Source organism: Chinchilla lanigera, unplaced genomic scaffold (assembly GCF_000276665.1).
Source record: "Chinchilla lanigera isolate Chin_1 unplaced genomic scaffold, ChiLan1.0 scaffold00141, whole genome shotgun sequence".
NCBI lineage: Eukaryota > Metazoa > Chordata > Mammalia > Rodentia > Chinchillidae > Chinchilla > Chinchilla lanigera.
Genome location: NW_004955542.1, coordinates 82076 through 94604, shown reverse-complemented (window position 1 = coordinate 94604; position 12529 = coordinate 82076). Strand labels below are relative to the sequence as shown.

At 56.0% G+C, this 12529-nt stretch overlaps 1 protein-coding gene across 5 annotated transcripts; it reads left to right on the top strand.

Annotated features, from left to right (window-relative positions):
• Positions 1 to 563: 563 nt before the first annotated feature.
• Gal3st2 (galactose-3-O-sulfotransferase 2) lies at positions 564 to 11633 on the top strand. 5 transcript variants are annotated; one of them, XR_001232163.1, is made up of 5 exons: positions 1533 to 2181; positions 7224 to 7307; positions 8133 to 8409; positions 9155 to 10561; positions 11447 to 11633. XR_001232163.1 is itself a non-coding variant. In XM_013508082.1 (4 exons), the coding sequence occupies exons 2-4, from the start codon at positions 7249 to 7251 to the stop codon at positions 9974 to 9976; spliced, it is 1158 nt and encodes a 385-aa protein (XP_013363536.1). In that variant the 5' UTR covers positions 564 to 1526; positions 7224 to 7248; the 3' UTR covers positions 9977 to 11633. The 5 variants fall into 5 exon arrangements, 4 of the variants coding, with proteins under 4 accessions (XP_013363536.1, XP_005411165.1, XP_013363534.1 ...); XM_013508082.1 differs by lacking the exon at positions 1533 to 2181 and adding an exon at positions 564 to 1526 and having other exon boundaries at positions 9155 to 11633; XM_005411108.2 differs by having other exon boundaries at positions 9158 to 11633.
• The last annotated feature ends 896 nt before the right edge of the window (positions 11634 to 12529 follow it).

Genomic DNA, 12529 nt, shown 5'->3' with positions numbered 1-12529 from the left:
CTGAGCAATGTGTGGGACCTGGGCAGAAGGTATGAGCCAGTGCTCTGTGCTGCTGAGGACAGGTGGGAGGGGACTTTGCAGTGTAGAGTGGTGGCCCAGTGTCAGGCAGCCCAGGAACAGTGAGGCTCAGAGACAAGTGTCCTGCCAGCTAGAGGAAGGCAGTGCTGTGACCTGGAGCAGGATTCAGAGGGTATGCAGGCCACAGCCCCACCCAGCTGAGGTAGCAGCTGGGGAAGACAGTAACTCAAGAAACCAAAAGGAGGCTGAGGCAGGAAGATGGCACGTTTGAGGCCAGCCTGGACAATTTAGGGAAACACTCTCTCAAAACAAAAATAAAAAGGGCTGATACAGTTCAGTACTCGAGTGCTTGCCCAGTTTATGCAAAGTCCTGCATTCAATTCCCAGTACCAGAAAAACATCAACTTGGAATGATTAAAATGTCAATAGGAGTTCAGCAATTGACAAAGAAATTGTTTTGTTTTTTTTTTTTTTTTTGGGACTGGGTCTCACTATACAGTTCAAGCATGCCTTGAACTCACTTTGTAGCCCAGGCTGGCCTTGAACTCACAGTGATCCTCCTGCCTCAGCCTCCTAAGTGCTGAGATTACAGGTGTGTGCCCCCATGCCCGGCTTGTAAGTTATTTGTATTGCATCCAGCGTTTCAGGATAACAGGGATGGGTGATAGCACCATACCAGGCCATCAGACACTTGTGTCCATGCATGTATACCTTAAAGATTGAGCATCAATTTATTATCTGATGTTTCCTGAATAATCCAACATACCAAATAAGCCTAATTAGTCACCGTCTCTGCAAGGTGAGGCCACGTCCTTTGACCTGGGTCTCCAGGGCCAACCAGAAGACTTCAAAGTACAAAGAGGTTAAATCTAGAACTCTGAGCTCAAGGAAGTCTGCCAGACGTTGAAAGGTTAAAACAGATAGTCTAAATTATGGTCACAAATAGCTGTGGAATAAAATAGTTAATCATTTAAGCAGAGTTAGAAGTAATTACTTTATAGGGCTATAAAGGGATTAAAAGACTTAAAGCAAATAGATGTTAAAAAACAAAACAACCTAGACTCAAATATATAACTCTTTTAAGACTCAATATTCCTAAGTAACCAAAAACCTTGTAAAGATAACATGAAATACCGGAAATTGTCTTCTCAAAGTCTTTGCTTCTAGGCCACTTGCAGCAGCCACAGGGCACTTTGCGTGTGACAGTGAGCATGTGGGAGACCTGGTTAGCCCCTGGACGACAACCAGATGAAAGGAGCCTGAACGTCACAGATGGTGGATGTGCCGGAAGCTGGGTGTTGTCACCCCACCGAGGACAGCGACCAGGAGGGCATGCGGAAGTGTCTAGTTACACAGCATGATTCCAGATCACCAAGAAAATACAAGAGCAAAGAACTGCATTATCCAGGCCTTTAAGACGAGTCTGTTAGTGTCAGGCACAATGGCAGAGTCAGAACCTGGAGCTGAGGCAGGAGGATCACGAATTCGAGGGCAGCCTGGGCTACCAAGTAAGTTTGAGGCTAGCCTGAACTGCATAGTGAGACCCTGTCTCAAAAAGACAAAAAAAAAAAATTTTTTTTAAAGCAGCGGAAACACCTGGATTTGGGCCTGTCCCTTCCTCATTTGTCCAGCAACTGTCAGCTCTGCAGCTGACCCCTGGCTGCAGTGCACAGAGATGAGGACCCTGCATCTCCTTTCAGCTGTGGGAAGGGAGCTTTGCCGGTCTTTCCGTACCCACCAGGGCATGTCCATGGATGGATGGATCCGAGGGTGGGTGGGTGGGTGAGATGGGTCTGGTCCTTCTTGATACCTGGCCCACCTGCCATGGCCTGCCTGGGGATGGAGAAGAGGCCCAGTGAGGAGCCTAGCCTCCCATTCCAGCCCAGGAAGCGGCCCAGCCCTTCCTAAGAATGGAACAGTTAAGCCCTTTGAGGTGAGGGGTGAGGGTGTGGCCCACATCTGAGCCAGCAGGTGGGTTTCTTAGGATGTAAGATGACATTTGACCATCATGGTCACACCCCACCTGGTGCCTCTGCCCCGCCCCTGGCAGCCGAGAACTGGGGCAGCCTGGGTGGTGAGACCTGGGGCTCTCAGACCTCGCCTGCCAGTGGCACTGCTAGCGTCCCAAGCCAGCATGCTGTCCCTGCTGGGCAGCTCTCAGAGGTGAGGTGGGGTGCAGGGTGACAGTGGACCAAGGTGCTTTGCTCCCTGGGAGTCCTGAGAAGCTGGGAAAGGAGGATATGTCTTGGAAGTCTGCTTGGATTGGGATTTTAACTCTAAGTCTTCTTTAAATTTGGCCTCTTTTGGTTTCATTTCAGATGGCAGAGAAACCCTTCCCTGTCCTTCCTGGGCTTGGGTTGTTGTGGGTACCTGGGGCCCAGGGACCCATGGGGTTCAGGTGGCCTGGGGTCTGGGCAGGGTCTCTGTCCCAAGGCTAGACCTGTGCTTAAGAGGACAGTCTGGGGCTAGAGTCCCTCACACTTCTGTGCATTTTAGGATGTTTGGGAACAGGGAATGGGGCCTGGAGGGGTTAGGGTGCCTGTTCCCACTTCTAGGGGTAACCGATGGTGTGTACCTCCCCCAGGAACAGGGAAAGTTGGGTTTTCTTTCTGTCCAGGCTGGAGGGAGGCAGGTGTGGTCTTTAGATACCTTGCAGTCTACCTTGCTGTGGTGTTTTCGGGGTTCCTGTAGGGAAGAGTCTCCACCTCTGCCTATATCCTGACTGTAGCCAATTTTGCTGTTGTGACTTGTGGAGGCTACTTGCCTGGGGTACCTAGATCCCCTCCAGCTCAGGGCCTTTGGTCCCTGCCCCCCACACCCAGGAGGCTGCTGCCATATCTTGTTTTTACCTCGGTAGCAGTAATGGTAGTGGGCAGCTGGGCCTCCTGCAGCCAGGTGTGGCCTTTCCTGAGAAAGGTCCAAGCTCTTGTGCAGCCTGAGGGGGTGGGGTGCTCTGGGGAGCCCTGGACACTGGTCTGGGATCCTGGCCTTGCTGCTGTAGGATGCCTGCAGTGGCTGCTGGAGTTTATATCCTGATAAGAATGTCTTTGGCCTTGGCGGCTCTGGGTGCCCTGGGCTCCTGGAGCTCATGGGGCTCAGTGCAAGGTGCCTCCACCTCCCAGCTATGCTGAGTCATTTCCTGGCCCTGCACAGCACTGGCCAGTGAGCCCCTGTCCACTTTCCCGGAACTCTGCACATGCAGGAGGCTTGGCTCTAGGCCCAGGGCATTTGGTCAGTTAGTAAGCAAGGAGTGATAGCTGTGGGGACACATGGATAGGGTGGGCCTCAAGTCAGGCAGGGGCATCTGTAGCCCTGGGCAGTTGGAGGAGTTGCCTGGAGTGGACATGAGGGACCACCTGTCTGTGTGGGGTCCAGTTCTGTTCACTGACTTCAGTAAATCCAGTCTGCTAGGAAGGATACCAGGGGGCACAGGCCCTATGCCCGGATTCCCCTAGGCTCCAAAGTGCCGATCAGGGCCCTGCCTGCCAGGGCTCCTGGCTGTGATGCCTCAGGCACAAACTCTCAGCCACCAGCAGGTCATGGTGACCTCAGCTTGGAGGCATCCCCAGTAGGCTCTCTTTCTGCCTAGGACCCCAGCCTGTGGCAGTGGGGCATCCTGAAACCTGCCTTTCTGGAGTCTCACCAAGGGACAGAGCTCTGTGGCCCTGGGATGCACTGTGGCTTTGGGGCTGTGTAGTAGAGTATGGAAGCCTGGCCAGCTTGCTGGTACCCATAGTGGTGGCCATGTCTAGGTGGGATAGGGGCCTAGAAGAGCCCCTTGGAGGGCAGAGGCTACCTTCCTGCTCGGGAGAGCCCACACTGAGAGGTCAGCGTCTCCCAGACAGATCAGGTTCTCACCTGCTATTGGGCCTAGGAGGGGAGCAACTCTGACTATAGGAGTCACCGTGTGTCCATGGAGCCTGGTGACCTGTCCCCAAGAGGGTGGTATGCTGGCATGTCCTGGGATGTCACCCCACCTGTCAGTGGTTTGTGTTCAGAGCTAGGTGACCCCATGCCCTGGGGTGCAAGGTCCTCGTGGGGAAAGGTATGTGGTGCAGAGCCCATAGTAGGGCCACAGAGCCCAGGAAGTGCCTGGTTTTCCCATCCTTTAGTGGCTAAACCCCTACTGAAAGAAAGATCTAGAAAGAGGTGCTCAGACAGAACATTCTAGATGTCTGTGGAACCACCAGTTCCACCCCCACCCCTGTAGATCTTTGATGTGACTCAGGCAGTCCCTGAGATAGGGCCGTCCACCTCTCCTTAGTTACTGGCCAGGGGTGCAGGCTCTGGGTCCTGGGTGGCCCTGAGTGGGTCCTCTGGGAGCCTGTGTGTGGAGGCTTGAGCTGCCTGCTGCTGTGTTGTGGTAACCACTGGGGATGGATCAGCTGGGGATGCCTGGATGGCTGTCTCTCCTTAGAGCCTAGGCTAGGGCTCAGGCAGGGCATCCAACAGAACTGGGGAGACAGCGTGAGCACCCCGACCGGCATGGGGGCTTCTTTCCTGTGAGCAGCAGGGCTTCTACTCCTCCTGTGCCTCTCGGCCTGGCAGGCTATGAGAAGCTCCAGGATGGGTAGGGTTGTAGGTCCTGGGCCAGCATCTTTGTCCCCTGCACTGGCTGCTCACTGCGAGGAAGGGGCTGTAGGGTAGAAATGGCTGTGGCAGCTGCCCCTCAACACCAGTAGGCAGATAGAGCTGAGCATTCCCTGCGAGTCATTTTGGACAAGCCACAGGTCCTGGAGGCCACGGTGGGCTGAGGGCTTCAGTGCATGTCAGGGGGCTGCCACCTCTGCTGGCTGGCTGGGCTGGGCCTTCTTTGATGGAGGCAATACAAATTTAAAATTTTAGAATAAATGGTAATTCCCTCTCAGGGTGAAAATGGATGAGGGCATGGGGTTGTCTGGATTGGCACAGTGGCCATGCAGGGGAACTCAGAAGGCCTGGCAAGTGGGCCCATGACACCCATGCTCCCAAGAAGGGCAGCCACAGTGCCCAGGTAGGAAGCTGAACAGCACCACTTAAGTTCATCCTGGGTCCTCCGGGAGGCTGAGCAGCCCCCTGTGTGAGCTTCTTGGCCTTACCATGGAGAAGAAATGTCTGCTAGGCCAGGGAGTCTGCTAGCTCAGCAGTTACAGCACCTGCCTGGCAAGTGCAAGGTCCTGAGTTTGATTCCTGGCACCACAAAAAAAAAAAAGAAAAGTCTGAAATGTCTGCTGTCTTTACAGCAGGAAGCCGCTTGCACTGAGAGCCAGCCAAGTGTCAGCTGGTCACCTTCCTGCCTGCTGTTCAGAGTCAGGATAGTGGCTGCAAGCTTGTTAAATGTTCAAGAGGTTCATCTCTGTCTTAAGGGAGGATTCACAGTCAAGAGATGCTTAAGTCTATGTTCTATAGGGAGACTTTCTTTCCATTTTTGCACCCAGGAATTGCTATTTATTTTTAAGAATTTAAACATTGTGTTTGTCCTTCTATAGACGAGAGCAGACCAGGCTGGCCATGGCAGTGGGCAGGGCTCTGGGTTGTGGCTCTTGTATCTCCTCCTCAGGCAGGAAATGGGTTTGCAGGGTGGTGTGTGTGGCTGGAATAGGGCCAGGTGGCCAGCTGGGCACATCCTCCATGTCTGCCCGGATATGGGGTCTCAGGATTGCTCCTGCCTGGGTTGGCTCTTTTTTTTTTTTTTTTTTTTTTTTTTGTTTTTTTTTTTTTTTTTTTTTTTGGTAGAGGGAATTGAACTCAGGACCTTGCACTTGCCAGGCAGGCGCTTGTGCTGCTGAGCTATATCCCCGGCCCTAATCTTTTGGTTTTTTTTTGTGGGGGTGGCTCTTGATGGGGTACTGGTGGCCAGTGTGTGTTGGGTTTAATGAGCCTGAGCTGGGCGGTAACAGTGTGCATGTTTGAGGCAGGGCTTTATGTGGAACAAAGTGAGGACCAAGTAAATGACAGGTAAGTCCCGCAGAGCTCTTATCAGGTGGATTAAACCCTAACTATATGAGGCTTTGAAACACCCTGTCCCTCTCAGGTACAGGCTCTACAGGTACCTTCCCAGGAGCTACTGTCCAACAGCCATGGCCCCTCAGTGACTTGGGACCTGACTCAGGGTGGCCCTGTAGGGGTGGAGAGGAGCCATCCCCTCTCACTCAGAGGTGGCACCTCCAGTAGGGACCCTGACTGTCACCGCTGGCCACTTGCTCTTCTCCATTTGTCCCTGCCAGTCTTGGACCTGAGTGTCCACAGAGCTTTTGTCCACTGCAGTTGTGATGCCCACAAAGGCCCCTTGGGTTCACCATGGCTCAGGGGGCCTCCTCCAGGCTGCTTGGAGCTGTGTCTGGAGGACTTGGGGTAAGTGTGGAGGTGAGGGGTCAGGCCTGCAGGATGGAAGTGTGGCTAGAGGAGAGCCTTGCAGGGTGGGATGGGGGTGCTGCACTGGGGTTCTGACCTGTCCTGCATGCACTTATGGACCTCCTCATCCTACCATCTCCTACATTTTTGAGACCTGCCTTCTTGATATGGAAGACAGGAGAGCAGATGGGACAGGAGGGAACTGATAAAGCTGTGGCCTTGTGGGTGACTCTCCCACACTCATCGCCCAGCTCTGGCTCGAGAAGGCCCAGGAGCACACCAGCACCCAGATCAGGAATCTTCTGTGGGACTTTTGCCTAAATGCAAGCCCCTTGCATTAGGAATGTGAGGCCCTGTCCTAGTCAGCAAGGTACTCACCCCTCCCCCCCGCTTGCTGCTTCCCTATCCTGGGTAGCTGTGTGTGCCCCACTCTGTCTGACACTTCCTTCTGTCCACTGTCAGTCAGCCAGCTGCTAGCAGGGTTAGGGTCAGGCTAGCACCTGTGTCCTTCTGGGATAGGGTGAAGTAGGAGAAGACACAAACTGTGTCCCTTGGCAGGATGCCAATCCTCCACTGGGTTCAATACTGTGACTTCCTCCAGCCCCTGTGACCTCCCAGGGCCACTCCCACATGCTGTCTATCAGTTGTTGCCCTATGGTGGGTTTTGGCATTCTGTGCAGTTATGATGTCCAGGGCCTTCATGCTTTTCCTTGGCCTGTGTCTCTGCCTGTCCAGCTGGCCCTTGTTCCTTGTGCTGCTAGTCCTGGGCAGAGTGGGCTGAGCCTGAACCTGGGGTGTGTTGGTGTGACAGGGAGAGGGCCGGGGTGAGGGAGGGCTGTGTGGGCCTTCGTGACACTGAGCTCCACCCATAGGTCCCTCCGGACCATCCTACTTTTGATGCTGGCTGTGCTCCTGCTGGTTGGCCTCCTGCATGTGCATGTCAAGCTGTTCCAGCCGTGAGTCCATTGTGGGGTCCCTGTGGGGTCCCAGGAAGATTCTCCAACTCAGCAACTCTGGTGGCATGGCTTTGGGGGTGTGGACCTCATCCTGCCCACCCTGGGGCACTGGCACCTGCTGGCAGCCCGTGGCAGGTCACATGTCCCCACTGAGTTTCTGTCTCCCCTCACGGAGAGGCCAAGAGGCCTTCCTGTGGGGATCTATTAGTGTCCAGGGCCCCCTGAAGAGGTGGCCTGGCCCCCAGGGTGGAGTCTGGGAGGGTGAAGGTCACATCTGTGCCCTCTTACTGCCTGTGTACCCCCAGTAATCTTCCCCAACTGGTGGTACAGCTTCTGGCAAGAAGCCCCAACTCTGCACGAGTCTCTATCCATCCGCTGGTTCCCAGCTCAGTGAAGGGCTCTGGACCCTGCCCTCTGGGCACTAGGGCAGGGAGGGCCTAGCACCTGCCCCCTCTGGCCCTGTGTCAGGCTGGTTTTACTTTAGGGCCCTTCTTTGTCCCAGGGTGAAGGTTTGGGGTCAGCCAGGGAATGATGGGTGTGTGGCTGATGTCACTGGGCCAGTGCTACACAGGTACCCTGAATGCCAGGAAGCAGGCTGCAAGGGTGAGGGGTGCTTGAGTTAGTGCTGAGCCTACAGCCTGGGTGGGAACTCTTCTGTTGCAGTGGGTCCCCTGGCTACAGGGTGAAAGGGGCTGCAGACAAGGGTCACAGTGATGGGGCTAGGGTTGGGGACTGAGGTTGAGGGTGTGGACACGAGGGCCGTCAGGGCGGGGTTCTGTGGAGGGCACGCTGCCAGGGCTGAGCCTTCCTGGGTCCTCCCTCCAGCCAGCTCAGGGCTGAGGTGCAGGGGCCACCTGTCACCAACATCATGTTCCTCAAGACGCACAAAACAGCTAGCAGCACAGTGCTCAACATACTCTACCGCTTTGCTGAGATGCACAACCTGTCCGTGGCGCTGCCTTCGGGTCCCAACATCCACCTGGGTTATCCCTGGCTCTTCGTGGCGAGATATGTGGAGGGCGCCCTGCAGGCTGGGCCTCACCCTGGGCCTCCCCGACAATTCAACATCATGTGCAACCACCTGCGGTTCAACCTGCCTGAGGTGGGGCCCTAGGGCTGGGGAAGGTGGGGACTACGGGGGTGGGGTGAGGTGGGGAGTGGGGACAGAGTCCAGAAAACTGAGCAGGGTTCTGAGCCCCAAGCTGCAAGGGGCTTGCAGTTGCTCTTGGAATGAGATCCAGCAGCCTTCGGTTGTCTGCCTGGCACCTACAGCCCCCTCCAGTTCCTTTGCCTGCAGCCCTTTCTGCTCTGGATCATGGTGCACAGCACTCTGGTGAGGATGGGCCTCACACAAGTCCCTCTAGGGCATTTGGGTCTCTGCTGAGGGCCCAGCTCCTCCCAGAGGCGCCCCTGATTTTCCTTCCCAGAGGAACTGTGCGTGAGGGTGGAGAAAGGTGTGGCTCAACACTGGTGCAGCCCAGAACACAGGTCTTCTGGGTGGTGGGCAACACGGTGGCCTGGACTGGCTAGGGCCGGGTGGGCAGAGGCAATGGCGAGAGGGCGGCATGTGCCCGTGCTGGAGGACACAAGTGGCCCAGCTGTCTCCTGGCTTGTTGCTCCAGTGGGTGACACGGGGATCCGCATGGGGCACAGGAGAGAGAGGGGAACCCAGACCCCACACAGGAAGCAGGCTGGCCAGCAGACGGGTGGCGGGGCGCGCCTGGCCTCCCTGTGGCAGAGCGGCTGGCTGGCTGGTGGCCCCTGGGCACGCGGGTGTCAGGAGGGCAGGCTCTGTGTTCCCACGCTGTCACCTCCGCGAGCCCGCAGCACCTCCCGCTCTGTCTCAGCAGGTGCAGAAGGTCATGCCCAAGGGCACCTTCTACTTCTCCATCCTGCGGCACCCGGTCACCCAGCTCGAGTCCTCCTTCACCTACTACAAGGACTTTGCACCCGCTTTCCGCGCCGCGAGCAGCCTGGACGCCTTCTTGCAGGCGCCGCACCGCTTCTACAATGCCAGTGCGGGGCTGAGGAACGCGTACGCGCGCAACAGTATGTGGTTTGACCTGGGCTTTGACGGCGACGCGCCGGCCGAGGACGCCTACGTGCGCGCGCGCCTGGCGGAGGTGGAGCGGCGCTTCCAGCTGGTGCTCATCGCCGAGCACTTCGATGAGTCCATGGTGCTGCTGCGGCGCCGCCTGCGCTGGCGGCTGGACGACGTGGTCGCCTTCCGGCTGAACGCGCGCAGCCCGCGCAGCGTGGCGCGCCTGTCGCCCCTGGGCCGGGAGCGCGCTTTGAGCTGGAGCGCGCTGGACTGGCGCCTGTACCTGCATTTCAACCGCACCTTCTGGGCGCGCGTACGCGCTGAGCTGGGCCCGCGCCGCCTGCGTGCCGAGGTGGAGCAGCTGCGCGCGCGCCGCCAGAAGCTCCAGACCCTGTGTCTGCAGGACCGGCTGCCTCGCAGCGGGGCGAGCATTGCAGACCCGCAGCTGCGCCCCTACCAGTCCGGTGACGCAGACATCCTGGGCTATGTCCTGCGACCGGGCTTGGACAAAGCCACGCTGCAGCTGTGCCAGAGGATGGTGACGCCTGAGGTCCAGTACATGGCCCGCCTCTACTCGCTGCAGTTCCCCCAGAAGCCCCCCAAAAGGATACCCTTCCTGGAGCACTAGAGCCCTCAGGCGCCGCCCCTCTGCAGCCTTTCCTGGAGACCCAGGCCACCACTGCAAGAGGGAGAGCTGCAGACCCTCAGGCCGACACACTCAGGGCACAGTCCACACGGCCCGAGGTGAGGAGTCCTTCCAGGAGACCCGTGCCCTCCCCAACCGAGGCAGACTGGGCTGCGGTCCCAAAGAACCTCAGAGCAGCTCATTGAACTTCCTTGCCCCGAAGTGGCACTGGTTCCCGGGGATGAGCCTGTGACCTCCCTCAGAGCTGGGCCTGGGGTTGGCAGCATGGTGAGCGGTTTGTTTCTGAGAACGGTTGAGCTTGAGAGACAACGCCAAGCTGCTCCCACGACAAAGGGTTCAGCTCGAGCCCAGGTTGAAGGGGCTCCACATTCCCCTCTACCACTGGCCTGAGGAGTGCGGGCAAGAGGACACCTCATAAGACCAGGAAGCTGGGAATGGTCTGCTTGGCCTTGGTTGTCTAGAGACCGTGTTGGAGGAGGGGTCCCTTTCCTTGATTATCCACAAAGAGGACCTGAAGCCCCTGCCTCGCAGGACAAGGACAAGGTCCCTGCTGCCTGGAGCCCATGGGTAAAGTGGGGTCACACACCTACCCTGGGAAAAGTGGGGTACCTGGAGCACCCAGGAAATGTAGGCACTCACATGCAGAGCCCAGAGGCTCAGCCAGAGCCTGTTTGCCTGGGAGGGGGTTCCTTCTGTCATCCAGGGCCTCAGCCCGTAAGACCCCGCATCCCCCACATACCTGCTGTGGGTGGGGCATGTCCAGGTGGTCCCTGTTTTTCAGGGGAATCAGCATTTCACAGAAAGGGGGGATGTCCAAGCAATCAGAACAAGGAGCCCCTGGGACAGTTTAAGAACCTTTCCAGTACAATTAGAGATGTTACAGTGAATTTGAGAATAGGAGAGAATATTTGAACATGGATACAATGACTTCAAACCAAACCCGAATAGAGACAGTGAAGAAGATGGGCGCTTGCCGAGAGCCAAGGACCTCACACTATGCATAGGGTCACCTGGCTCAGCCCAGAGGAAGGTGTGGGGGAAAATCCCTGGGGGACGTAGGGGTGGAAGTCATATCCGAGATGAGCCCATGGACAAATAATGGGAATCCTCGCCAAGGGAAAAGATGAGAGGGAGGAATCTCAGTCAAGCCAAGAATGGGGAAAATTGCCACACGCTGAGGAGAGATGAGCTTCTCAGCACAAGTTCCCGTGTGAGCACTAGGCGAGGTCTGCCGCTCCCTCAGAGAGCGTGGGTGGGTGTGAGAACCCAGAGTAGGGAAGCACCGTGGCCCATAAACAGAGCAGGTGACTGTGAGGAGGGGACGGGCAGTGGCCACTGTGCCCACAGCCCTGCCTGTGCCTAGCCACATGTGCAGCGCTGCTCCCGGCTGCACAGCAGCTGTACAGTTGAAGTAACAATGGCATTTTAATGTCGCCTTGTTTTTCCTTCCAGGTTGGTGGGATTTAAACTGTTATCATCATTTTGGAGGTAAATTTGGGGCTCTTTACTACAATGTACAAAAGCCTGTTGTTTGTGGTAGAGAATTCTGGAAACCATCTGTTCAAATTATCCATTAGGCAGGAGTGTTTAAAATGCTGCTGTACTGTGGAGTCAATAAAACTGGGGACATGGAATGTGACTTAAACTCCTTTTCTTGGGGGCATTTTCAATCCTCCTCTGTGATGGTGGTGGGATCAGGGCCAGCCCAAGGGCCAGTGCCCTGAGAGGTTGGTTGGACTCAGTTCTAGATCGCAGGCTGCAGCCCATTAAGGATGGACCAGTGAAGGAAAGTGTTCCTTCTGTGTCGGGATCCATTGGGTTCTTGCTGTATCCCGGGAAGGAACAGCAGCAAGAATGAGAAAAAAATGGACAAGAGACAAAAGCTGGGATCAGGTGGAGGTCCTCTCTGTCATCGGAGAAGGGAAACTACTCAAGAACAATAGAGCGTTTATTTATACCAAGGGGTTGGTTAATTTTCATCTTGCTGTCCAGCAATCAGTTAACAAGCTACAATGGCTTGTTTACATGCTTTGGGGAGCTCCCATGTTCTTGGAGCTCCCGTGTTCTTGTTCTGGCTTCGTCCTGCACATGTAATTACTTTCCACCTTCTGCGGCTCTCAACACTTTACACCAGTGGGGTGAATCCTCGAGTGAGGCCAGGGTCCTGACATGGCCGTGGACTGTGGGGTGACTGGCGGAGGTGGGTGGAGGCTGGGCAGGATTGTGAGGCACAATGGAGGGATGGCATATCCAGGACACCTGTGCAGAGCACAGTGCCCCGTGGCAGGGGAGGCAGCGTAAGATACAAGTCTCCTGACTTTTTAGAGAGAAGCTGGGAATACAGATCCTTATGTGAAATCTCCAAGCTGAAAAAAGCCATCAACAAGTCAGGCATTTTTCAGGGTTGGGAGTTGAGGTTGTTGATAGTCATGGTCAAGCAATCGTCTGTGAGTGCCCCTCCTTGAGAACCTCCCTGCTTTATTTATTTATGTCAGGGCTGGCAGGAGTGATTCTGTCTTGATCCTGACAGCTTTC